General features: G+C 53.8%; 1 protein-coding gene across 2 annotated transcripts in view; it reads left to right on the forward strand.

Moving 5' to 3' along the window:
• The window catches only part of LOC126641184 (ankyrin repeat and fibronectin type-III domain-containing protein 1-like), a 185,859-nt gene that overhangs the window by 101,786 nt on the left and 56,628 nt on the right, over nt 1-27,445 (forward strand). For both annotated transcript variants that reach the window (XM_050317609.1, XM_050317610.1), the window contains one exon: nt 11,937-11,977. In XM_050317609.1, the coding sequence (XP_050173566.1) occupies nt 11,937-11,977 (41 nt within the window). The remainder of the gene's footprint in view (nt 1-11,936; nt 11,978-27,445) is intronic.

A 27,445-nucleotide genomic window follows, 5' to 3' on the forward strand; every position in this document is an offset into this window, starting at 1 on the left:
CACTGTGTCCATCTCATGTGCTCTCCTCAACCTTACTCCCAGTTGGGGTGGCTCTGGGGGGATGGGAGGGTATCCTCATTTCCCAGCTCCTTCTGGGTGAGAAGTGGGTGGCCAGGACCGAACCGGTGCCTCCACTCCTGGGGAAAGGCTATTCCAAAGGAAATGTGCAAAGCTCGAGGGGCTTTTTCTTCTTAAAGCCTCACCTGTAATCTGCGTAAAGGTCTTGTAAGTTTTCCTCTACTTAAACATTTTTGGGGGCATATACATGCATTACAACCCCACTCTGCCCTCCCTGGGGGAGCATCCAAAGATGCTCCTTTTCCAGAATTCCCTGGCAGTAGAAATTCAGCCTCCAACACCTGACTCTGCTCAGTGGTTCCAGCACGGGCTTCATTCCCTGGGGTTGTTTTCCTGGGGGCTCTCAGGGCACCTGGGCTCTCCCAGTGCCCCCCTTCCTTCCCCCAGCTCTCCTGAACCCATTTTCATGCCCAGGGGCAGTGCCAGGTGAGAGGGGCTGTCTGGAAGAGCTGCCAACCACCAGAGGGATGCAGGTGAGGAGGGTGAGCTGAAGAGCGGGGCTGCTGTCCCTGGCAGCAGAGGGACAAGGGCTGCACAGGGGCAAGCACTGGAGGAGCACAAATGTTGGTGATGCCCCCAAAAGCCTGTGGCATATGATCATAGAATCATAGAATGGTTTGGGTTGGAAGGGACCTTAAAGCTCATCCCATTCCATCCCATGCCATGGGCAGGGACACCTTCCACTAGCCCAGATTGCTCCAAGCCCTATCCAACCCGGCCTTGGACACTTCCAGGGATGGGGCAGCCACAGCTTCTCTGGGCAACAACCTCCATCCAGAGCTCAAAATGCCATCAGAGATGCTGTTTTGTGCTCTTGGCCCTGAAAGTGGACCGTGTCCCTGCCCATGGCTGGGGGTGGATTGAGGTGAGCTTTAAGATCCCTTCCAACCCATTCCAACATTGTAGGATTCTGTGTCTTGTGCAAGGGCTGGGTTCTGTTCAGTCCCTGCTGACAGACCCTTCAACTTTCCAGATGGGCACCCCAAGGCCCAGTGCCAGAAGGGCATATGAAGGTAGAGGGAGAAGACAAGGGAGATGCAGAGGTCTGTCCAAGGAGAGGTGGGATGGCTGGAAGGACAGCAGCCAGGCTTGGGATGGAACCAACAGCCTGGCTCTCCAGTGGGGTAGGGTGAAGGATGGGGGCTGTTGGTGAGTCTGCTCCCCGCCAAGGTGCCCCATGGTGGGGTCAGGGCCCTTGGACACCCCCTGCTGCTCTCCTGGAGACCCTCATCCTTGTGCTGCCCACCCTGGTTGCCTCAGGGAAAGCTCTTTCCCAGCCTGAGCTGCAGCCCTGGGTCCTCCCTGTCAGGGAGGCTGTAGCTGATGAGGAGGGGAGGAGAGGGGAGGGGAGAGGAAGGGAGGGAGGGAAGGGAATGAAGGGAAAAGAGGAGAGGGGGGGAGAGGGAGGGCACCCTCATTTGCTCCCCACTCTATAATTAGCCAGGCTGGCGGGCAGAGCTGCTGTCAGGCTGCCTGACACCCAGCCAGGCTGCGGGCTCGCGGTGCCGCGTGTGAAGTACACGCTGGAGGACGGGGTGTAATTAGCTGCAGGCCCTGGGAGCTGGGAGCTGACTACTCAGATCCAGCGTCTCTTCGTGCCTTCTTTATTTTTCCTATCAGTGATGAAATGTAGAGCTTCACCCATAAACCAGTAGAAACATGTAGGAGGATGGAAGTGCTCAAGAAGACCGGATTGGACACGGCTTGGAGCAACCTGGTCTAGTGGAAGGTGTCCCTGCTCAGGGCAAGGGGATGGAATGAGATGAGCTTCCAGCCCAAACCACTCAGTGACTCTATGAGCTGGTGTGCCCAGAGATTAAAATCTAACAAAAACGTTTGTAAATACCAGGCAGCACATGAATACAGTTACGAGATCAGACAGCTGACATCCCCAAAATGAGGCAAAATAAGAAAACCCACCAGGTTTTAGCAGAAATGCAAACCCGGCCACGCTTCCCTCCAGCTCGTGCCGTACTTGGGGCTTTGTGCTATAAATAGCAGCATGTTCAGCTCAGCCCTGATCCTGCAAACACTTAAGCCCAAGCACAGCTCCTTCCCGACGTGCTCTGAGTTGCTGTAATAGTTTGCAGGCTGTAATCATGAAAAAGAAAGAGAAATAAGGTGGAGAGTGGAGGGTGTGTGGCCCACGGGTGGCACTGGCGATGGGTGACTGTACAGCCCGGCAGCTCCTGCGCTCTCCTGGGCTCTCCAGAGGGCTGGATTAGTGCAAACACGGAGCACAGGTGCCCACGCCCCTGCGTGCATGTCACTCTGGGTGCTGTTGGGCTGGCAGGTTGACAAGCCCCGGTGGTTTTGCCAGCAATTTGACAAGTTCTTTCACCCGGAGAAGCTGTGCCGAGCAGCAAGTGCAGGGTCAGGCTGTGCCGACCCCAGCACGGCTCCAGGAGCTCCTTCCTCAGGAGACTCTCCCACGGAGCCTGTGTGTGTTCGCATAACTGAATTCCTGCAGGCGTGCAGCAGTGCAACAGGAGTGGGGAAGACAAAGTGAAGAAATGCTTTGGAGCTTGGGTCAGCCCTAGCTGTGAGGGGGTTGCAGGTGAGCACAGGGAGCATGGCTAGGAAGAGGCTCAGCTGGGGAAAGTAGGGTTGGGAGGATGCTCCCAGAGGGTGGGAAGGCAAGGACAGAGTGCAAATGGACTTGTTTAATGAGGGGTGTTGGCAGATGCTCATTAGCAGACTCGTTTTTCCTCCAGCAGGAGGGCAGGTAGGGTTGGAGTCAGTCCTCTTTCCCCGACTGATGAGGAAGCCAGAATCACTGTGAGGGTCTGTGCTGCACCAGCCCAGCTGTGTGGGTGTAACTGCTGAGTGGCAGGAGATGTGGGAGGCGGGGGGTCAGTGGAGCTGTGCCAGCACTGGGGCCTGGCTGCCTTCCCTCTGTCCAGCACAGGTGTACGAGCATCGATGCTCTGCTGGGCAGTGCGACTGTGAGGGCGAGCTCTGAGGAGGAAGCAGAATTAATGATGTTGGGCAATTTGGCACTGCTCCAGCTTGGCCTGGCCCTGAAGAGAACAACCTGCTGGCAGGGCCAGGCTGAGCTGCAAAGCTGTGATCTGGAGTGAGGGGCTGGTAATGGGGCAAATGTCCCATCACTGTCCTGGGGCTGGGAGAGATCACAGAATCACGGAATACCTTGAGCTGGAAGGAACCCACAAGGATCATCCAGTCCAACCCCTAGCCCTGCAAAGGACATCCCAACAATCCCACCCTGTCCCTGAGAGCGTTGTCCAAACACTCCTTGAGCTCTGGCAGCCTTGAGGCCATGACCACTGCCCCGGGGAGCCTGTTCAGAGCCCAACCACCCTCTGGGGGAAGGTGAACCCCATTTTCCAAAGAACCAGGTTTAAATTTGTGTTTCAGCTCCTAGAAAAACACCAAGGTGTCTCCTCCTGGGCCCTAGAGGTGATAATAGATGAGTGACCAGAAATGAGCATTTGGCCTCTGACTGTGGGTTCCCCCCTCCTGGCATTGTGAGCTACTGGGTTCAGGTTGGTGTCTGAGCAATGCTGTGGCATCAGAGAGCCACTGAAACACAACCTGTGGGTCTGTGGTGTGTCCAAAAAGGAAAGCTGCCTGGAGGACACCAGAAACTCCTCCAGCTCTCAGGTGAGGGCTGAGCTGTTCTGCTGGGGGGTGGCTGCAGGGCCTTGGCTCTGTTCTCAGGATTACTTCAGTGTACTGTGTGTGCATAGCCATGTTTCCCTTCTCCTTCCCCCCTAAATGCTCCAAACCATTCTTCTCTGTTTTCCAACTTGTTTTTCACCTTCCACTGGACAGAAAGCTCAACTTGGATGTGCATCAATGCCCCATGTATGTGCATGGGGTCAGGGTGTGATAGCTGGGTCAGGCTCCTGCTCCAGAGCTGTCTGGGATGAGGTTGCTGCTGAAGAATGAACATTTTGGAGCCATTGGCATCCTCCCCTGGCTGGGGTGGGTCTGCAGGGAATCACCATTCCCTCCTCAGAGCCTTTGTAGCTGAGGCAGGAGGAGGCAGGATCACGATGGTGAGAGGTTGGACTGGCACACATCGGTGGCTCCCACATCTCCCCATGGTCCACTGGTGCCATCCTCCAACAAAGACCTTTTCCTTATTCCCAGGGGCATGTGTCCTTCTCCCTCCTGCCCTCGAGCCAGGCCTTTCCACCTGAGCAGCACTGTCTGCCCCACCTGACCCTTCCCCTGCCACCAGATTTTGTTTGGCTGTGTGACCCTTTATTAGACACCCCTGTTCTCCATTCCTCGGTCCCCCCCGTACTCCAGCACTCAGGTGAGATCTGCTCTCCATCCCAGCTGGCCTTTGGGGGTGCAGAGCTGCTGCCAACCTGGTGGCCTGGAGCTCCCCCCAGGCAGGAGTTATCACCCATGATTTTTGGCTGAGCAACCTGGCTCATCCAGCCTGAAATTCAGGTCTGAGGATTTGAGGGTTCATCTGACCTCCATTCATGTTTTGGGGATGCTCAGAGCTGTACTAGCCTGAGGCCCTAGCACTGCTGGGGCTGTTTGAGGGGTCTGGTGCTGGGGGCAGGTGGGATAGGAGCTGGATCCCATGGAAGCAACCCAGTGACTGCCAGGGAGGAGGCAGAATTCTCACAGCCCTTTGGTTTCTTGGCAAAGCCCGTGCCAGGGGGCTGAAGGGAGATGGGGAGCACGGTGTGCCCAGCCCCAGGCTGCTCCAACCCGTGCTTAGGGGGTGTTGGTAGCTCGGGTTGGGGCTGACATCGCCTTCCTCCTCCTCCCAAACAACCACTTGCATCCCAGGCTCTGAATTATCTTCCCTTTCCGACAGTCAGGCATCAGCTCCCGATTACTCATAACTGCAGCATGCTGCAGATGCACAGAGCCTGAGGAATGGCTGTGCCTGGGAGCAGAACCACCAGGATCCAGGGGGAGAAGCTGGGATGGGGGGGGGGGCAAGGCTGTGCTGCCTTGGTTCCACATCCCTGTCCCGCTCTGGGGGCCAAGCACCTCCTGCCTGTGTCCAAACCCTCCTGGAATGCCCAGCCCAGCTCAGGAGCCCAGCTCAGGGGTGCTGAGGCAGGTGAGCAGGTGAGGATGGCAGGGCACAGCCCTCTGCCAGCCATGGCCCCCCAAGTTTGCTTTGCAGAATCCTCTTCTGGCATGGAAAAATAACTCATCCCTTGGTTTTTCTCTCGTTTGTTTGTGTGGGCATTGATTACACTGGGAGTAACTGAGCCAGATTTTATTGGAATGACTTCGAAAGCTGCCACCTGCGAGCAGCCGCCGGTCTTCGGGGATTATTTTGGTGTAGTTTCTAAATAATTGCATGAGGCTTCTCCAGCCTCACTAATAACTTCATTCTCCCAGGGACACTGCCTAGAAAAAAAGATGAGCTGAGATTATGTTTGGCAACATTTAGGAGAGGAAAAAGTACAACGAGATTGATGTCTGCTGGCGGGAATAAATAAATAATACAGAGGTATCTGTCTTAGCCTCTCCGTGAGCATCCTTGTTTCCAACCCAGCGTCTGTTATCTGCCCAGCTTGGCTGAATTTTGGAATTCAGCACACTCCTTTGTATCACTCATCGTTTCTGTCTGCAGCATGTTGTGCTAATTCTGACCAGGGACCAGCAAGGCTGGCTCTGGAGATGAGCTGGCCTAGGGGAGCTGGCCTGGTATGTTATCTGTGTGGTGTAACTGGAGCTTGTGAAATATAGAATTGAAATAACTTGCAAAATTATGTAGTTAGTGCATGAAAAGTGAAATTAAGTGAACAAATTCAAGCACTCATGTTGGCCCAGATTCAAGGAATCTGGGAATGTTGTTGGGTTGGAGGGACCTTAAAGCCCATCTCATCCCACCCCCCGCCATGGGCAGGGACACCTTCCAACCTTCCCAGGTTGATCCAAGCCCTGTCCAACCTGGCCTTGGACACTTCCAGGGATGGGGCAGCCACAGCTTCTCTGGGCAACCTGTGCCAGGGCCTCCCCACCCTCACAGGGAAGAATTTCTCCCCAATATCCCATCTAACCCTGCCCTCTGGCAGTGGGAAGCCATTCCCTGTGTCCTGTCCCTCCATGCCTTGTCCCCAGTCCCTCTCCAGCTCTCCTGGAGCCCCTTTAGGCCCTGGAAAAGGGTCTCAGGTCTCCCTGGAGCCTTCTCTCCTCCAGATGAACCCCCCTAGCTCTCCCAACCTGGCTCCAGAGCAGAGGGGCTCCAGCCCTGTGTCCTCCTCTGGACTCATGCCAACAGGTTAAAAAAGCCCTTGGAAAATTGTAGGTTGTGTTTTAAATAGAGACGAACCCATAAATGTCTGTAACACTTTGTACACTTCTTATGTGCACAAGGAGCCTGTTCTGCAGTGCCAGAGGGAGCTGGGCTGTCACCTGTGTGTCCCTGCCATCACCCTGCACCAGGGGAGGGTTGGGAAGGGCAGTTCTGGGAACGCTATGAGGAAGATGAGACATCTTCTCCCTGGTCCACTGGTTTTGATGCCACTGGACAAGCCCTAGCACAGGTCCTGATGTCACTGGGTGTTGCTCTGCTGGTTTGGGAGGCTGCATTTTTATACCCTGGCAGAGGTGATTTTTGAGAACCTCAGCATGGGTCCTTATGGCTGGTAAATCTAGTCTGGCCTCAGCTCAGCTTGGGTTCATTGTACCTCTGCTCTGGAGCCAGGCTGGGAGAGCTGGGGGTGTCCAGCCTGGAGAAGAGAAGGCTCCAGGGAGACCTTTGAGCCCCTGCCAGGGCTTAAAGGGTCTTTAAGAGAGCTGCAGAGGGACTGGGGACAAGGGCCTGGAGGGACAGGAGAAGGGAGAATAGCTTTAAACTGAAAAATGGGAGATTTAGATTGGATATTAGAAAGAAAATGTTTCCTGTGAGGGTGGGGAGGTCCTGGCACAGGTTGCCCAAAGAAGCTGTGGCTGCCCCATGCCTGGATGTGTCCAAGGCCAGGTTGACTTGGAGCAACCTGGGCTAGTGGAAGGTGTCCCTGCCCACAGCAGGGGCTTGGAATAAGATGAGTTTTAAGGTCCCTTCCAACCTGTTCTGTGACCAGGGAAGCTGGTGTCCTGTTGCCTTCCCTTTCCTTCGCAGCATTTCCCAGGTGTTTCTGTGAGGCTGCATTTCCAGCATTGATGTCAGGCTTTTCTGCCAGAGCAGAGCGCTCTGAGCATCACACAGAGGTCCCTTAACTGAGGGCAGTGTGAGCCCAGCTCGTGTGTGGGGAGAGACAGAGGATACTGATGGAAATGGCAGTGACCTGGAGACAACACTTGGTTAATCATATTGGCAGGCAGCCCCTGCTCCTTGGTAGCCAACACCCTGGCACCCAGGAGCTTGCCATCAGTGTCCCCTACTGCTGCTGCCTCTGCTCCAGTGGTTGGTTTCTTTCCAGAGAAAGTCAATCCCAGGTGATGCCCAGCCACATCCAAAAGGGCAGGTGCTCAAAGGCACACACCCAGGGGGGACAGGCACTGGGGGCACTGCCAGGCTCTAGGGCCATAGAATCATAGAACCACGGAAGGGTTTGGGTTGGAAGGGACCTTAAAGGCATTTTTATTCCCTGCAATTCCATGGGCAGGGACACCTTCCACCAGCCCAGGTTGCTCCAAGCCCCGTCCAACCTGGCCTTGGACACTTCCAGGGATAGGACATCCATCATCTGGGACAGCACCCTGGTGTCTCACCTTCTCCTGGCACTGCTGGCAGCAGGAGCGTGAACACCAGAGGGATGGAGGGGGAAGGTTGATATCTTTTGGTGGCTGCTTTGCCCAGTGCCACGTACCAGGGCAACAGGGGCTGCTCCTGCCCCCACAGTGCCTCCATGCTACCCGTGCTCACGATGTCTTGGGAGAAAAGGATGGAGGTGGGCACCTCTAGCCTTGCTTGAGGTATTTGTTTTAGAGAGACAGGCTGATAAAAATTACTCTCTCCATTATTTCATTAAGGGATTTAAACTGTGCTTCCTAAACCCTGAGTCATCAATGAAGTGAGCAAGCGAGAAGCAGCAGGTCCCACTGGAGGTGACTCACACTGCAGGCTTGGGGCTCACAGGGACCCTCTGAACCGGGTGATGCTCCACTGCCCCCATCCTGGGAAGGCCAGGGTCTCCCCAGCATCCTGAGCAACAGCAGGGGGTCTCTGGGAGGCTGTGGGCGTCCAAGATTTCTTTGGGAGCTGAGCCATCCCGATGCAGCCGTGCCTTTCTGGAGTGCCCAGCCATGCCTTGATGCACAGGAGCCACGAGCAGACACTCCCCTGGAGGCCTGGAGACCATCCAAGAGCAGTGCACACATGCAGGCTGGCCTTTGGGCTTTCGTTGTTTGCTTGCAGAGATGAAAGCCTGCAGATCCCCTCTCAGTTTGGATGGAACTGATCTTTCCTCCCAGAAGGCATGAGGGAACACCAGGCCACCTTTTGCTCAGTGGCTTCTTTCAGCTCCCGCATTTTCAGGCCTCAGCAGGAAAAGTAAGGCCAGTCCCCTGTGCACTGGCTTATCCAGTCAGCACTGTGAAACCTGCTCTATCCCTCCTGCTGGAAACTGTTCAGTCCCAATGCCAGGACGTTGTTCCCAAGATCCAGACTGTGTGTTCCCTTTGCCCCACTCTGCTTCCTTACATCCCACCCTTCCTTTGGCCACTTTTCCCTAAGCTTCTCCTCTGGGGGATGCTGAGACTGCAGTGGTGGCTGCTGGCACTGAGGCACTGTCCCTGCCCACACTGCTGTCCCTTCGTGTGTGACACCACAGCAGGCAGTCCCCACACTCGGCCCTGCCCTCAGCCTCCCATCACCCATTCCCTACAGGATTCCTCATTAATCTCTTCAAACCATCAGTGATTCCCTGATTGGAAGGCTCTTCCCAAGTTCTGCTCTGAGCTCTCTCAGTGCTCTGGACCAGTTCCTACCAGGTTGCTGTGATGTCCCTGCCCTTGGAAAGGCCTCCAGCAAGCTCTCCTCAGTTCACTGGTGATTCCTGATGCTCTCCTGGAGCCCTCTGGGTCCTCTGCCACCTTGGTATTGTGCTTGCTTGGCAGAGAGAAATTCAGCATGGTGGGATGGACCTGTGTAACTCCATCTGCCTGCTGGGCATGGCCAAGTTCTCCTCTGAGAAGAGAGTAAGGAGGCAAAGGGCTGTACAGGGGCAATAACCCTGCTTCTGGTCTTGCTCCAGTCCCAATTCCTTGCTCATATTGCTGGAATTCTGCTTCTCCTCCTTATTTGCTATTTTCTTACTGAGCTTTAAAATCAGTAATTTTGGCTCCTCATTACTGCGATCATTGCCCAATTTATCGCTGGGGGGTTTTATCTCTCTGCAAAGTTAGTCCCTCATTGTTTTATCACAGATATTGAAAATCTTCTTAGTTCTGGCTTTGGCATTGCTGGGAGCTTTTCCCATGGACCTCAGCCATAGCTGGGTGGGGTGTCTGGCTGTGTGGGGTGCAGGTTTTCCAGGTGTTGTTTCAATAGTGTTGAGGAAGCTGTTTGCAGGTGGTTTCTCCTTAAATATCAAGAGGTGTCTGTGATCCCCACCAGGACAGAGAGCAGAAGGAACTGAATTGGTTGTGATTCATGAGCTTTGTTGAAACCAATCCGTAGCTGCAACAGTGATATGCTGGGGGCTTGGGGGACAGGTGCTGTCACTCCCCCTGTGCTCACCCTGTGCAGTTACTGCTGTGCTCATTTCTCTGCTGCCTCAGGAATGCATGGAGTGGTTTAGGGTCTCCTGGAGATCACCCAGTCCAACCCTGCTCAAGGCAGGGTCACCTGTCCTGCACACCTAGGGCCGTGTCCAGTGGGTCTTGAATGTCTCCAAGGATGGAGCTCCCCCACCTCTCTGGGCATGCTGTGCCAGTGTTGGATCACCCCAGTTTGGTCTCTGGCTATTGATCCATGGGGCTTTGTTGTAGGTTCTTGCTGCTGTCGGGTGAGAGAAGCAGCAGGGAGGGTCTGGGGGTGAACCTGTCTCCAGCTGGTGGGGATTGCTCAGAGCTCTTCCACCGACGTGGCAATTGGCACGTGGGCAGGTGAGATCCTAGAACCAGAGAATCACAGAATCTCCTGAGTTGGAAAGATCCACAAGGATCATGGGGTCCAACTGCTGGTCCTGCACAGACACCCCAACAATCCCACCCTGTCCCTGAGAGCATCACCCAAATGCTCCTGGAGCTCTGACAGCCTTGGGGCTGTGCCCACTGCCCTGGGGAGCCTGTTCAGTGCCAACCACCCTCTGGGGGAAGAACCTTTCCCTGAGATCCAGCCTAAACCTCCCCTGACACAGCTTGAGCCTTTTCCTGAGATCCAGCCTAACCCTGCCCTGACACAGCTTCAGCCATTTCCAATGAGCTTCCCACCTTAAAGGGCTGCTCCTTGTGTGCTCCCAGCCCTACCCCGAGGTGGAGTCAGGTGTGTGCCCCGAGATGAGCACGAGGGTGACGCACATCCAGCCCCATGCACCCCATGCTGTGGGGTGGTTGCAGCCTCCCTACTGTGCCACTGACTGACCAATGTGTCTGTGCCATGGAGAGGGTTGGCCACCACCAAATTATGTCCTCATCTCGCTGGCATGGCCAGAGCTCCCTTTTGGGGGACGTTTTGGTGACAGTGGATCCCCGCCTGCTTAAAAGCTGGGGCCCTCTTCTCCCTGCTGGCTCTTCAGCCCCAGAGTGGGAGCTCCCCGTGGCTTTGGCTGGCAAGGGGAAGCTTTGGGATTGCTCTTGCAGCCCTGATTAGCATTCGGCCCCGCTGCTCCCGCTGTTTCGAGCTGGAGCTCGGCATTGCCTGGCAACCACGGAGCAAAACTACAACAGCCGCCCCGGAGCCCGAGCGGGCTCCCCGTGAGTGGCACCAGCCCGGCACACGCTGCTGCCCACCAGCACAACCGGGACCAGGATCAGCCCCGGGACCAGCAGGGCAAGGAGGAGGAGGAGAGGGCTGTGGCTGTGAGACGGCTTTGCCGACACCCAGGTCCGGTGGGTCTGTGTCTGTCTGTCCCAGGGCCGTGAGGAACCCGCTGAGCTGGGCACAGCCTGTCCTCGCGCACCGCGGCCTCGGAGCAGGGTGGGGGGCCAGCCCCCACTGTGGGTGTCAGGAAGTGTTGGGAGAGATCCCATGGTGTCTGTGGGGTGCATCAGACAGCGGGGCCAGGCCTGGTGCTGTGCCCGTGCTCCCTGTTGTGCACGTGCCCTGCCTTGCACCCAAAGTGGGGTCTGTGGAGTGCCGATTGCCCCCAGGGTCCCCATGGGGAGGATCAGAGGGGCTGGGGTGTCCCAGGGGACCCTGACACCCCGGCAGCCCATCTGTGGTACTCTCAGACTTCTGCTAGATCGTGCTGGGGATGGAGTTGGCAGCAATGGGAACCTGAGCGAGTATCGGGGCTGTCTCTGCTTCCCAGTTTTGTGCGCGCTTGGGGTTGTTTTTTTGGCAGAAGGATTCTGTGGTCCTACTCCTGGGGGTAGTGTGGGCCTAGGGCTCACCCCTGCCCTGCCAGAGGGTCTCTGCAGTGGTGGTGGCCTGGTCCCTGCATAAAACCCTGCACTTTGTCCTCTTTCCAGCTGGGCAGAGTCAAAAGGACACGAGTGCTCTTCTGATACTTCTGCAGGTGAAAGGATATACAGACATGCCTGAATACATTGGTTTCAGATCTAATGCATCCCCTCATCTTTGATTTAGCTCTCAATTTTTTACATCCTTGGCTGCTGTGGGCTCTGCCTATGGCTGTTGGGTGGCTGCAGGTCTGAGCTGTCCCATCCAGCCCACCCAGACCCACCGGGCAGAAAAATAATAGAGATGTCCTTTCCCTGCTCCCCAAACATCCTCATCAGTGATACTTACTTGGCAAAGGGTTAAAAAAATAAATACCTCTGTCTTTTGTGTTTTACAGAGCCTGGGGTCTGCGGACAAGAAGGACTTCTACCAGCCAAAGTAAGTGCCAGTAACTGTGGTGAGTAATTGCATGGAAATTCCCGGCTGGTCCATATTCCCCAGCAGCTCTGTGCCTTGCTAAGATTAGACATTTCAATGTACAAGAATAGCTGCTGCAATTACACCAGTGAGGATAACAGTGGAAGGGCTGTCAGTCATCCTGGCTTCGGGGCATATGCAAATCGCTCAATCAGGTCAGAAGGAACCATGACAGCTTGGCTGAGCCTGAGGGACAGAGCTGGGAGCAGGGCTGACCTTTCCCACCTCTGGCTCCCTCTGCTCCTGGTTTGCACAGCTGAGCTCCGATGGAGGATCGAAGGGTTTCGTTCCGTGTCACCGCGGGCCGATCTCGACGCGCGTCTGCCATCACCGTGCTCTGACAATGATGTCTGTCCTCTTCCATCCGCTGCCTGTGGAACAGCTGAGGTGGGGGGAAAGGCTCTTTGCAGTCATGGACATGAGCAAAGTTTCTGCAAACCACCCCACTAACATGGGCAGTTGGTTACTTAGCATGCAGAGCAGGTAGCAGAGCCTCGCCCGGCACAGCACCTTCAAGCGAGAAGGTTGTGCCTGCTGGAAGGATGGATTTGTTACCATCATCGTTTGGATAATGGCAGAGTCTCCCTGCTGAGAGGTTGGGTTCTGCCCTGACACAGAATTGGGTGTTGTGCTGCTGAGCATGCTGTGTGTGGGACCTCGTGTTGCTCTTGCTCTGCTTGGAGGAGTGAAGGTCTGTAGGTTATCACCTTTCTTGTGACAGAAAAGCCACAGGTGGATTTGGAGCTGTGGGACAGTGCTCTGACAGGCAGGATTGTCAGAGCAGCGTGGTTTTGGAAAATTCAGAAGGAATTGGGTTGAGGAAATTTCTTCTCCAAAACTCACTGTCCTTCTGCCCTTTGCTACTTTCCAGAGGGTTCCTGCAGTGCTGCATCCCAGCAGTGTGAGCACCCTGGCAGCATCCTTGATCCGAGCTGGGCTTGGCATCAGAGGGAGCATGTCCAGGGAAGGCAGGCTGTGTCACAGGGCATTGTACAGATCTGCCTGCTCCCTGATGGGAGAGCAAGTGTGTGTGTGTGTGTGTGTGTGTGTGTGTTATCTGCTGGTCCCTCTTTATGCCACCAAAAGTTTCTATAGCTCGGTGTTGGTTTCTAGGTCCGTACTGACAGTCTGATTTCAGGGAGCTCCTTTGCCCTCTCACCCCCAGGCAGTGCAGCTCATCAGCTTTCCAAGACTGCAGGCAGCTCAACACTTGTGGAAATACAGCCAGAGCAATTTCCCAGGCTGTTTAATCCTGTATGGCTTTCTGGGAGATCAGAGGAATATCTCAGGAGGTTATGGAGTCACTGTGGATGCAACAACAAAATTAACACACATTTGGCAAAGGACTCATCACCGTGTTTCTGTGACCTCTCTCAACAACTGTCCAGGATTTTGGTGCTCCTTTCTGTACTGCTGCTGTGTGCTTGTGAGGAGTCTGTGTTTTGACAAGTAGGCTTAGAACAGATTGAAGCATCTCCCGTGTCTCTATTCCAGTTGAAGCTTTGGGGAGGCTTTAAGCAAGAGATCTGGAGGAAAAAAAGAAGCTTTTACTGTGGGGATTTCCTGTGGGGTGGTTTTGGTGGCAGGTAGCAACAATTTGTGGTGCTACATTTAGAACTCATCTCCTCTGAGAAATGAGGAATGTTTCCCTACCTTGAGTGGGAGTACACAGGCTTCCCATCTCGGTGAAGGTGTGGAGATATTGGGTCAGAGTGGGGAGCACTGGGGCAGGAGCTCTTGTAGATACAGGTTGTCTTATGGGTGCTTGTTCCTCTGTGCCACGAGGCCATGGGACCTCCATGGTTTGGCCCAGCAGCTTCTGATACCAGCTGTGACTTGGCTAGTCATAACACTGGTTAATGCCCATCCTATTTATGCTCTACAGTAGCTGTTTTGGGGTTGTGACTGGTAAGTTTGTGACCACTACCCCCAGCCCATTTGGCTTTTTGATCTACTGGGTGCCACTGGCACTGTTGCAACCCGTCTGGAAGGCCGGACCAGATGCTTTACAGACTCTTTAGTCTCTGGCAGGACTGGTGCTGGTCTTCCTCAGCAGAGAAAGATCCCTGCAAACTTGCCAGAGGCCTGGTGGACCTGCCAAGAGCTTGGGAGAGCTCAGCTCTTCTGCAGCAGCTCCATAGTCCTCACTCACAGTTCCCTGAGCCCTGGGCAAGGTGGTGGTGAGCAGCCAGAGCATGGGAAGCAGCTGGTTCCCAGGGCTGAGCCGAGCTGTGCTGGTTCATGGACACATCTGTGTGGCAAGGCTGGTGATCCGAGAGAAGTCTGACAGTGGGTGACTGCTCCTCCAGCTCCCGTGTGCCAGAGCAAACTCGACTGTGCCTCGCCTCTGCTTTTCCTTTTCTGGCTTCCAAGGCAGCAGCTCACCTGCCACCAAAGCCCTGAGCTGCAGGAGCAGGGTCGGAGCAGCCCTGCTCTCAGGTTGGGCTCTCAGCAGGTGCAGGTTGTGGAAATAGTAAAAGGAAAGACACACATGCCAGAAATATCAGCAGTGGGTTTTGTCACCACTTGTTCTTTGAGTGACTCTTGCTCCATTCCTGCCACATTCAGCTTTCTCTGATCAGGTGCCTTCCTCCTCCTCCCTGGACACTCCATAAAGCTGAGTTTTCTTGTGTTGCCCTGAGTTCCCTCCTTTGCTGCCTCTTCCCTTCAGAAATGGAAATGCTGTCCTCACCCCATAGTTATCATCAGTCTGTCTCAGCCAGCAGCTGGGTGTTCCCTAAGTGCCTGGAATATCCCAGTGCTCATCAAGGGCATGGAGAGGTGTCCACCCTCACCCACCAGTCTTTGATGGCTCTTCCCCTCCACCCAGTCCATCCATGAGGTTTTAAGGTACAGATCTCCTTCTGGGTTGCCCCAAATATGGGGTGGAAAGGAAGGGAAGTCAGAGGTGCTCAGGTGATAGCCAGTGGATCTGAAACGCTGCTGCTGCCCACTCGGGGGGAGGCACTTCCAAGGGCTTCAGTGAGCTTATGGATGTTCCTGCAAGAGCTGGCCCATGTCAGGAGCTGGCACTCCAGGCTTTTGGTCTGGAAAATTCCCTCTTTCCGTGTTAAATGGAGGGGTACAGGCCGAGTTGAGAAGGCTGAAGCATTAATTTTAAGAAAAGTTACATCAATTGTGAACTGAAAGGGGTAGAGACCAAGCAAGGTAGAACAGGCACACAGAGTTCCCATAGCTGAAAGGCCTGGGAGAGGAGCCTGGTGTGTTTGGAATGGCCACAATTCCAGATGTGAGTCAACATCTGCACAGATGTCCTCACCTGCACCGGCTGCTCCAGCCATCATGAGTGAACAGGGACAGATTGCCTCCTGTGTTTCCAAAGCAGGTTGTTCAGATGTAAGATTGATATATCCTGAGCTAATAATTCCCATCTGATGCAATTTGGGCCACCCTGGCTGCAGCCTAGCTCCATCTGGGATCTGACCAGAGCTTGTAGGGATTGGGGAAGAAACACTGAGTGGGGTGAGTCCAGCTCCTGACCTGCTCACTCCTTTGTCACCCCAGTTTTTTTCTACGATGCTCATACAGCTGTTAAAATATCCAGGCTTCTAGAGGTTCTTCCAGACTTCTAACAGAGGGCCCTGGCTGCTCTCTCAAGGCAGTTTCCCAAGCAAGGAGCCACTGGCTGAGGACCCAGGGACACCTTGCTCAGAGACAGGAATAGGCTCTTCTGGGACAGGAGGTAATAACTGTCTGGGTGGAAGTGCCTTGTCAGGAGCCGAGGTTGGCCGGGGTGTTTGCTGATTCCCCCAGGCACACATTTGCTCTTCAGTGTCAGGCACCAACTGGAACTCAGTTTCTTCAAACCAGAAGGAACTGTTGGTAGTAATAACACTCATAAAACCCCTGGCAAATGCAGACTGAAATACCTGGGCTTAATTGAAGTGTCACTGATTTGTGGTGGGAGCTGCCGCGTCCCTCCCCGCGCCGTCTCCTGTGCCGAGAGCGATGCTCAGCTGTCAGGAGAGCTGTCACTTGGGAGCAGTGAATGTCTGCCAGGCACTTTGAGGTGTCAAGAGAGACACAGCTGTAGTGACACAAAAGGCTCTCCATTGATCCGCTCCTCCCGTCCCTTGGGACAATGTGGCCGTGCTGGAGAGCACTGCTGTCTCGGAGACCATTCCTGCTCCAGCAGAATCCCACAGCCCTTTCAGGTAGATCTGTCTCCATCTCAGATTAAAGGCTGCCCCCGCCTCTGTCCTGCAGCCTCAGATGTGTAAACACACGAGGAACCTTTGAAACCACCTCCCAGAAAGCAGCAGCTCCTGTTTGTTTTGCCTCACAGTCATTACACCGAGCTGTCTCCGCAGCTAATTCCTTGTCACCCTCCTCTTACAGCAGAACATTTCATCTCCCAGACTCAAACCTTTCCGTGCCAGCACTTAGATGAAAGTGTTTCCTTGCTGAATCATTATCTTGTAAAACCGTGGTGGTTTTAAGGATCTAGAAATCAGTATTTACATTCTGGAAGCATTAAGGGCCATCATAGTAAGCGTGATGTGTTCCTGAACCGAGTGTTCATTTCGTTGCCTCCTTCACTCAGACATTATTGCTCTGGTAATGATGATAATCACACACATATGGGCTATGTTTGACTTCTTCTGCGGTGGCTGAGAGTCGTTCAGCTGGGATGCTCAGCAGGTAGCTCAGGTTCCAAGTGCTGAGCAGTGGGAGGAGGACACACGAGGAAAGTGAGGAGAGAGAGATGGTGCTGATGATGGCAGGGAGTGATGGGGTAGGGGAAGCAATGCCAAGACCATCTCTCTGTACTGAACTCAGTGCTACTAGAAACTGCCCCCAACGCCACCCCCAGCAGGGTTGGAGAACACTTTTCCCAGCTGCAGTTGTAGGAAAGGATGAAGTGCCACCACCAGCATCTCTGGAATGGGATGTCCAGAACGGTGGAGGGTGGAAGAGAGGTGTTGGGGTCTGTGGGGTGGGTGCAGGTTGGCAGCTGAAGGGGAGTGGAACCCTCCAGAAGGGATTATGAACATGGGCTCCTCACTTCCAAACCCAGATCCTGGCTAAGGCAGTTACTGGAGAGTTGGGACCTCCTTTTCACGCAACGTGATTCAAGGAGATTCCAGTGCTGCTCAGGGTATCTTAAGGGGGGGGTTCAGCCATTGAAACTATACAGCAAACTTAAACAATATTTCCCCTGGAATTTGGCCATTGGATTCAGAGACTAAGCTCCAGGCAGGCAGAAGGGCTTTAATCCTCTTGGAGTGCTGGGAAAGGAAGGGAATCCTGGAAAGGCACTTTGGAGAAATGTGGTTCTTCAACAAATGCCAGTCTGGGAATGGAGAGCAGAGCTGACCCTGAGCAACCTGGGAGCAGGGGGTCAGGAGAAGCAGGAATGAGCAGGGGTAAATAAGAGGGAGCTGGGGGTTAGGAGCAGTGGGAATGAACAGTGGGAGGTATCTCATGGCATGGCAGAGGCTTGCCTTGGATCAGTTCCTCTGTGGCTGCAGAGGGAGCAGGACACAGCCCTGATGAGGAGCAGAGCTGACAGGGATCCAGCAGAAGCTCAGGCATGGAGGAGGCCATCACCCCACTGGTTTGCCCAGTGGCATCTGGGCCCTTCACTCAGGCTAATATTGCCATTTGCTTCTGAAGCTGTAAAATTGGTGCCAGTTTGTGCCTGGGGAACAGTGCAGGACCCCCTCCTCAGGGTCTGGCTGTCCTGCTCTTGCCCCCCTCTCTGGGCAGCCTGGGAGGGCAGCACTGCACTGTGTGCCTGGTAAGTCACAGAATCACAGCATTGCAGGATCACAGAATCACAGGATGTGCTGAGTTGGAGGGACCCACAAGGATCATCAGGTCCAACTCCTGGCCCTGCATGGGACCATCCCCAAGAGTCACACCCTGTGCCCCAGAGGATCATCCAAACTCTCCTGGAGCTCTGGCAGCCTTGGGGCTGTGCCCACTGCCCTGGGGAGCCTGTTCAGTGCCAACCACCCTCTGGGTCCTGCTGAAAACCACTGTTTTGGTGAAGTCTGGGTGAATACAGCTCTTACACATTTTCTTTTTTATTGCTTCTCTGGTGAGAGTGCTCACCCTGGGCTTCTGTGCCTGCTGGGGCTGGAGGATCATAGTGGGGTGCTCTGCACCCACAATGGGTCCAGAGGAGGCCCCAAAGATGCTTCAAGGCTTGGAGCCTCTGCTCTGGAGACAGGCTGGGAGAGCTGGGGGTGTTCAACCTGGACACCTCATTGTGGCCTTAAAGGAGCTTATTAAAAGGAAGGAGAACAAATTTTACATGGACAGACAGTGATGGGTCAAGGGGGAATCATTTTAAAGTAAAAGAGGAGAGATTTAGATTGTGTATTAGGAGGAAATTCTTCCCTGTGATGGTGGTGAGATGCTGGCACAGGTTGCCTGAGAAGCTGTGGCTGCTCCATCCCTGGAAGCGTTCCAGGCAAGGTTGGATGAGGTTTGGATTCACATCATTTAGTGGAAGTTGTCTCTGGCCATGGCATGGGAGAGGAAGAAGATGATCTTTAAGGTCCTTTCCAACCCAAACCGTTCTAAATCCATGGTTTTTCAGGACACAGATGCCCTTGAAAACCAAAACTAAATATGTTATCTCAAGGGAGGTCAGAACAAGGACTGCTTGGTTTTGGTGGTCGCTGGAGCCCAGGGGGCAGTGGAAGGAGTTGTTGGGGCTAGCTGAACTCACCCTGATCTGGGTGCCCAGGCCAGGGCACCCTCAGACCAGCCCCTTGCCATGCCCCTGCTCTCCAACTGGGAATGGCCCTCCCAGCCCTGGTGTGGAATAAAGTTTTGGGTTTCCTTGTTTCTGTGCAGCTTTTAACGTGTTAAGTGAGGTTGCAGTGTGGGCTCTCACTCTACCAGTTGTCATAGAAACTTGCAGGGCTTTTTTCTTCGATCCCCCCAGCCCCTTTCTTTAAACCAAAGCAGGGATGGGGTTTTTAGCCCCCTGGAATTTCAGTTCCATTCCAGTTGAAAACCTCCCTGGCCCTGATTCCCTGCCTGCAGCACTGTCACACAAAGACTCAAAGTCTTTAAGTTTTGCTTCCTGTTGTCTCAACCAAAGGGTTCATGTTCCTTTGAACTGGGCACTTTCCCAGTAGCACTGATGGGATTCTGTTTCCCCAAATGCCTGCTGGGGTTGGTGCTCAGCCTTTGTCTCTCACCATGGGGTACCTCTCCTTGCTGCTTCTGGAAACGGGATCAGAGCGGGCACGGCCCCTTCGTGCCTGGTCACTGAGCATCCCTGGGCCTTTGCTGGGGACATTGTGATGGCAACTGCCTGCCCTGCTGCCTCTCCTGCTGGTGGTGATGGGAGGCTGCTGGTGCCAGCTCAGGAGGAGCTCCCTCAGCACCAGTGGCAGCCCTGCCGGCATTCATCACCGAGGGGGAACCGAGCGTAGGAAGATGGGCATTTTTTAACAAATAACCAAGGCTGCATTCTCCCCCAAGCAAGAGAGCAAAGTGTTTGCTGCAGTGACTCAACACAGAGATGCTTTAGCCCTGGAAGGTAACGTTCCCACCCACAGCAGCCGTCAGTCCCACAGCCAGGTACTGAGAGGGAGAAGTGGGTCGAGTTGTTTCCTGAGCTGCTCAGCCAGCAGTCACTGCTGGGGTTTCTCCAAGACTGAAGGACCCTTTCCCTCATGCTTTGCTTCTGGCACAAGACTTGATGGGGTCTTCTCATAGCCAACCATACTTGTAGCTCAGAACCTTTGAGGAGCTCAGTGCCTCCCCAGCTCCTCATTGCTCCAAGCTGCTGTCTCATAGAATCACAGAGTGGTTTGGGTTGGTAGGGACCTTAAAACTCACCTCATTCCACTCCCTGCCATGGGCAGGGACACCTTCCACTAGCCCAGGTTTCTCCAAACCCCATCCAACCTGACCTTGAACACTCCCAGGGATGGGGCAGCCACAGCTTCTCTGGGCAACCTGTGCCAGGGCCTCCCCACCCTCACAGGGAAGAATTTCTTCCTGAAATCTAATCTAAACCTACTCTCTGTCAGTTTAAAGCCATTAAACACATCTCCTGAGTCTTCACCTTGGTGCATGGCAGGAGTTAGCCTCAGAGGGCTCGTTATCCACTGGGAGTCATTTGGGTGGGATTTAGATAAGAAAAGGTCTATTAGATCCCTCCTTTGTTGTCCTGTGTTCTGCAGGGATATAAATGTTGCCCACAATCTCCTGAAGAGGCTGTGGTTACCTTCTGAGAGTTACCTAATCCTCTAAGCATCCCTGAGAGGCATCTAATCCTGACCCAAAACTTGCTAGAACTTGTTGGACTCCATCTCCCAGTGCCTGCCTCTTGGCAAGTCTCACTGTATAAAAGCAGTTGGCACCACTCTGGTTTTGGGTGGGTGGCAGATTTTTTATCAATAAACTCAATATAGCTCAAATCTTTTGCAGCAAGATATTCTCTCCATCCCTCAGGTCAATTTGTGACGCCTCCCTGCAGGCTCTGCTGTTTCAGTGTCCCTTTTAAATGTGGGCACCTTAACTGCAGGAGTGTCAGTGTCAGTCCCAGCTCTGCAGTACGTGCAGCTCCCCCAAGAGCTGCATCAGCTCTTTTCATCACAGCATCACATTAGAGCCTTGTGCTGGGCTGCTCACCCGTGGTGACCCTTGAGCCTTCCTGGAGGCTCTCTCTTGTCTGGGATCCAGTCCCTCTTCATAAATACGGCCTGAAATCCCTCTCCGTAGCTGTGTCATCCTGTGCTGGGCTGCATTAACATGTACAGTGTTTGAATGGGCTCAGCATTACCCAGCAGCTCACATTTCTTTCTCTCCTCATCAATATTTACCATTACATCAATCTTCCTGTCATGTGCTAATTTTTTGAGTGAGGATTTTGTATTTTCGTCTCGATCATCAATGAAAATATCGACTGGCGTGTTCCCCCTGGAGCCTCGCTAACGATTCCCCATCGACAGCTCCTGTGTGAGACCTGTCAGATGGCTCTAAATCTGTTTAATGTGCTTCATTGGTGCTGTGCAGTCCCACCTTCTGAAATCAGGACGTCAGGCAACACTTTGAGCTCAGCACGGGGGCCGGTTCCTGGAAGGTGTGTTCATCAAAGACTGGCATTGGGCTCAACTGACAACATCTCTTCCACCAAGACACACAGGCTGACTTTAATTAGAACTTACATCCTTTAATTATTTCTTAATTTAATTCCAGATGAGCCCTGCCTTCTGGGCCCTGTACCAGGCTGACCGTTCTGTTGTTAACTAGGTCATCTTCGCTGCGGGATGGGAATGTTGGTGGGAAGGAGCCGTTTCCATCTGGATGTGGCAGCCTTGAACTTAGCTCAGAACAATCAGCAAAGACCAGAAAGCTTTCCCCACCCTGGGTACACGTTGGCTGGTTAGTGCTGTTTGGCCCCATTTGATGTAAGCATGGATGCTAGTGGTTTAGGAGAGTCTCATCTCTCCTAGGAATTATTTTATTCATTTTTTTCTCCCAAACACATTGTTTGCATCATTTAAGCATTCCTACAGACTCTGCTTTAAAGTAGCCCTAGTGCTCCTTAAAACCAGACCTATTGATAGATTTTGGCTCCCAACAGCAGATTTTCCACGTCCAGCCATGCATATCCCCCTTATTTGGTTTCCCTGATCCCTTCCCTACACATTGTAATTTTTCATTTGTATCAACCACTCCATTCTGCGCTCCATGGCAGGAGGTCGGAACTAAATGGACCTTAAAGGTCTCTCCCAGCCCAAACCCTTCCATGACTATGATTTAACTGCTGGCTCTGTGAGTCTCCTACCATGCGACTCACAGACCCAAACCCTTAATAACACATTATTCCTTATCCATTGTGAACGTGTATTTCAGGCTGAGCTCCCACGGTGCTGTGGTGGCTCAGGTATGATGTCGTCCCAGTCCTTGGTGAGAAGGTAAAATCTGTACTTATTCAAGCACCAACTGCTAAAAGATCTGTAATTCTGAAGCAAAACGTATAATGGCGTGTATTGTAAGTGTGCAGTGCCCTCCTCTTCAATCCTGCCACCCTCCTACACAGAGACTGCTGATCACGTACCTCATCGTAGCAGGTTTCAGGAGTGTTGAGTGCGTTCAATTTCTGCTCGTGAGGGAAAATTTCCCTTCCTCATTCTCCTTTCCCAACCTCTCTGCCTCACAGCAGCTCAAGAGCTCGCTGCTTCGCCCCTCAGCACAGCACGAGCACGGGCTCAGGTACAATTTCCTGGAACAGCCACAGACTGATCTGGCTTTCAATTCAAACACCTTTGTGGTGTTTTCTCCCCCTGCTCCCACCGGCAGCGCCAGATTGACAGCTGGACCATGGAATTGGAGAATCAGGGAATGCTTTGGTTTGGAATTGGCTTTAAAGCTCCAGAGCAGAGGGGCTCCAGCCTTGGAGCATCTCCAGGGCCTCCTCTGGACTCTCTGTGTGCTGTGGGTGGCTGGCTCTGCAGCCCCCTCCAAGCTCCTGAGCTCCTGAGCAGCCCAGATTTCCATTGGTGGTGGAAATAACAGCATTAGCCCTGTGAGCAACCAGCCAGGTCTCTGGGAGCTCCAGCACTGGTGTTTATCCTCTGGCTCTGCTCTGGGAGGGATAATCAGAGGGAATAGGGCTAGTCCTGGGCAGACTGTGGGGAGACATGGACATAGTGCTAATTTGCTCAGGGAAAAGTGTGACAAAGGGTGTTAAAAGGAGCAAAATGCTTTCTTTCCTGCATCCTAACAAAGTGGTGTGCACAGAGGGGTGATCCATGGCTTTGAGCTCTCCCACAGGTTGCTGGCATTGACAGACACCGGGTTTAGAGGAGTTTGGTGGCTCCCAGATGTGCAGTGGGAAGGGATGAGGGTGAGGGTGCTTGCTTGTCTTTTCAGGCTTGGGACATCATGTAAAAGGGCAGCACCTCAAGCATTGCTAATTTATAGGGAAATTAATTCCTCACCCAGAAGTGCCTCATCTCCCCATGGACTGCACAGGGAGCATGGGCAGCCAGCACAGAGCTCTGCTTTCAGTCTTGCCACTGGTGGCTTCAACATGCCCTGAAGTCAGGGAGAGCTGATAACAATTACTGAAGAATCATGGAATCACAGAATGGCCTGGGTTGGGAGGGACCTTAAAGCTCATCCTGTTCCACCCCTGCCACAGGCAGGGACACCTTCCTATTCCAGGTTGTTCCAAGCCCTGTCCAACCTGACCTGAAACATTTCCAGGGATGGGGCATCCACAGCTTCTCTGTGCCAGGGCCTGGAACACTGAATAATGCTTTTTACAACTAACAAAAGACTTGAGTGAATCAAGCTGTGAACAGCCCGGGGAGGTTGACATTGGGGCACTTTACTGAGGACTGTGTGAGATCAACTCAACCCCCAACCACAGGAAAACCCCACCTTGCCCCACAGTAAATGCAAATGTACACAGTGCTTTGAGGAAATGGGCTGGAGAAGGAGATGAAAGGAACCCTAGGACCTGCAAATTCCCATTTTTACATTTGAAATGGAAAAGCCTTCCCAATGAATGCTTCAAGAAAACCTCAGAGCTGACAGGTCTCAAACAGGGGCCATTGGAGGTTTTTCTTTGCAGTTTGAGATAGGAAGGGAAAAGCACAGAGGGAGAGAAAGCTCAGCTGCTCTCATTCTCCCCTCGGATGTCAGAGGTGCTTTGTTTTCCAGGAGTGCTTATTATTCATACAGAGTCTCACCAGGCAGCTGGAATTCAGCTCCAGCCAGGGGCTGGCCCTGGTGGGGGCTCTACTGTGAAGCTGTGCAGTGCTGGGGCTTTTTCTTCCTCCTGGGATATTCCACCGGAGCCACCAGAGTGGTGCTTGGTGCCCACCTTTGGGCACCACTGCTGGTGGTGGTTGGGTCATCTTTTCCCCCACTGCACTCCTCTTTTGTCCCTCTTTGGATCCAAGGTTTTGTCCTGGATCCTAGGCCACTGTCAGCAGATGTGTGGGCTTAGCTTTGCTTGCCCTGAGGGTCCTCTCAGCAGCAATCTTCCTGAAGGAGGTACAGCACAAGAGCTGCTGTCTGCAGATGTGTCCCTTGTTCCCAGATGTTTCCACAAAGCCCCTCTGCCTGCACACAGCATCTTGATCACCTCTGCTGTGTCCCAGTTGTACCAGAACCCTATTCTGCAATTTGTCCATTTGCCTTTGCCACGTCCATCCCAGCTGGATGGCTCTGAGGATGAGGAGGACTCTGCTGCTGGGCTTTTATCAAGCTTCTGTGTTCCCCCTCCTCCCCCCAGCTGGAGAGCGTTGCTGAAAACTCTGGTGTGAACTGGAAACCAGTCCTAGACTCCCAGCCAGTTTGTAGCCATCTCAGGCTTGGGTTTGCTGCTGTAAATCACTGGCTTCACAAGCCATGGAGCTGATCTCTGAAGGCTGGGAGGAGGAGCGTGGCTGCTGCTGAAGACATCAGTCCTGCCTCAGTGAGAGTGCCCTGTGGAGTCAGGCCCAGCTTTGGGATTTTGTTGGCTGGCTGGAGCCACCAGTGCTGTCACCAGGAGGGACCACGTGCTGAGTCCAGCGTGATGGATCCCACCTCCTCCCACCAGAGCAGAGCGAGGTCCTGGGGGATGTCCCAGCCAGCAGGGACACTGGAGGGGTGTCAGCCACAGCGAATGTGAAACCGTCAATATTTGTACACAAAGGCCACGCTGAAATCCCTGTCCAGTCCAGACATCAGAGGTGTCAGTTTCGATTTCCCAAACACAGAGAGAGCCCTTTCAGCCCCAGCCTGCTCAGACACTGCAGCTTTAATGTCCAAGCACCCAGCATGTTTCCACTCCCCTCAAATGCATCAATCAGGTCTCGGTGAGACTCTGAAAGAGCCAGTTTGTTAAACAAACACACTTAGTGTAAAAAGTTTATTCCAGTTAATTGGGACTTCATTGCACTGGAAACAAATTACCCAGCTGTCATCTGCCAAGGCAAACAGCAGTGGGGGAGAGGGGGTCCTGGCCAGGCAGGAGACAAACAACCATCTCAGGCAACCTTATTTATGGCCTTTTTATGTATTTCTGTATTTATTTGGACATTCCTGAGCTGGAGAGCTGGGCTGTTGCCGAGCCGCATGTCCCAGCACTTGCATGGTGACAGGTTATCTGCCCGTGGGGCTCCTGGGCGAAATTGGCACTGGGCTGGTGGGCAGTGCCATGGGGACCCATGCTCTGGGGTCTGTGTCCCTGGCTGGATCCCTCTAGGCATGTCCAGGGCTCTTGCTTCAGAGTCAGAGGTGAGGAGCTGGATGTGCAAGCGATGAGCTGGTCAGGGCAAGCTGCTGGTCCCTGGAGTTGGGGGCATGGGAGACCCTGGAGTGAGCAGCGAGGTAGGGAGGAACTTAGGAGGGCACAGGGTTGGTGGTCACTGGGAACTTTGCCCCCATGCTTCCATGGTTCCCTGTCCTGGGTCGGCATTGACCCCAGGGCCGAGTCAGAATCACAGAATATTCTGAGCTGGAAGGGATCATGGAGTCCAGCTCTTAAGTGAATGACCCACACGGGATTGAACCCATGACCTTGGTGTTATTAGCACCAAGTTTTAACCAGCTGAGCTAATCTCAAGGTCCCTGTCCCCACTCCAGTCCTATCCTCTCCTCTCAGCCCACAGAATTACCTTTTTGGCAAAAGAGTTGGGAGCGTTTCCTGATGAGGCTCTCACTCATTCCCAGCTTCTTTGATTTAATAAACACCCCATCCACACCCTTTTCTCCATCCTTTTATTGAAAAAGAGGGAGCGAGGAGCGGGGCTGGGGCGTCAGGAAGGCAGGAGGAGCGGAGAGCAGGGCCGGGTGGGAGCCGGAGGCCGTGCGCTTCCCGCCGGAGCTGGTGCTGGTTCCCGCAGCCGCCGGCGCGCGGAAGTGACAGATAAACCCTCGGGATTAGCAGCGTGTCCCGTGTCAGGAGAGCAGCATCCCCTTCCTGCAGCATTAGTCACCCGAGCCTGACGCCGGGCTGGGGGAGGCAAGTGCAAGTCATCGAATTACCTCCTCCCCCAGCTCCCAGGGGACCTGTCCTTGCCTCGTGACCCTCCAGCCCTGCCCTTCGGAACCCCCGGCCGTGCCAGGGCAGCCAGATGGGCAGAGGGTGTTGTCCCTGACCATGGAGGGGTGCATCCGTCCATGGCACATCTCTGCTCGGCTGTGCACGTGGTTACTCTGTTATGGACAGCAACTTTGGGATGTCACAAGCGTGGGGGGACTCTTGCAATGGCCTTTGGGATGGATTCTTCCCTGCTGGCCCTGGAGATGTGGAGGACAGAAGCAGGTCACTGCCCAGGTGCTGGGACCTTCCAGAGGGTTGGGATTTTTCATCTGTGCCTGGTGGATAAACTCAGGGCTCTTCCACCTTTCTCACCTGCCATGACCACATTCTGAGACTCTTCTGGTCCTGTGAAGTCCAAAAGTTCACACTTGAATTTCACATTGTGATTGAATTGCCATCCAGAGTGTTTCTGTTACCTTTTAGCTGTGAGATCATCATGACCCACACTCTGAGGTTTCTGTCTGTGATGGCACATATTCAGGGGGTGGAAAGCCTGGATTGGGCTACATGTCTTTGGATGGGCCTTGAAGAGGGCAGAGAGCAGAGCTGAGCACTGATAGCTGCAGAGATGAGCCCTGAGATTTGAATGATATCACCTGAGGGATGTGGGAAAGATAATGACCTGAACTGGAAAGGACACCAGATTTGGCTTCCTTTCTGGAGCTTGGAATGGAGTGGAGGAGGGATTGGGGAGTTTGGTGCAAGCACCTTGGTTCTGTGGGGTCTGCTGACCCATCTCAAGGTAATCTGAAAACACAGAGTAAGAAACAGCAAGTGCCAAGTTTCCCTGCATGATAGCTGGGCTCTGTTGGGGGCAGTCAGAGGCAGCAATGCCCCCTCAGTCCCACGTTCCTGTGCCCCCACTCTCCACAGGATCCTCGGTGGGCAGAGCCAGGGCACAGGGTGCCAGGCATCTCCCTCCTCCACCTGGCAACCCTGTATTATTAGGGATTTTAGCTTTCTGTTTCTAGATTGACTTGTTGCCGGTGTTTATTTTTAGTTCCTCCAGTGCCTTGCAGATTCCTCGAGGGATTCTTTCATTCCCTCTCCCTCCCACAGGTTTGTTTGTAATGGAGCCGCGTTGATTTGAGCCACGAGCAGGAGCTTTCAGCGCGGGGGGGGCTGTGCTGCTGTGCTCACAGAGCTGCTTATCTGTGGGTTTAGCTCAGGTTCAGGGGTCCGAGGGGTCTGGGTGCCCTGAGGCATCAAGCTGGGAGGGAGCATCGCTCTCACCTACAGCCATGTTGTGGGTGCTGTGCACCCAAAATCACTGTCAGAGCACATCAGGTGGCTCCTGTCCCCTTGCTCTTCTCAGCACTGCCCTCCCCAAGAGTTCTCTCTTGTCACACCCCAGGGGAAGAAATTCAGATCAGCATCACCGTACGTGGAAA

The sequence above is a fragment of the Myiozetetes cayanensis genome, unplaced genomic scaffold (assembly GCF_022539395.1).
Source record: "Myiozetetes cayanensis isolate MyiCay16 unplaced genomic scaffold, myiCay2020 scf20-37, whole genome shotgun sequence".
NCBI lineage: Eukaryota > Metazoa > Chordata > Aves > Passeriformes > Tyrannidae > Myiozetetes > Myiozetetes cayanensis.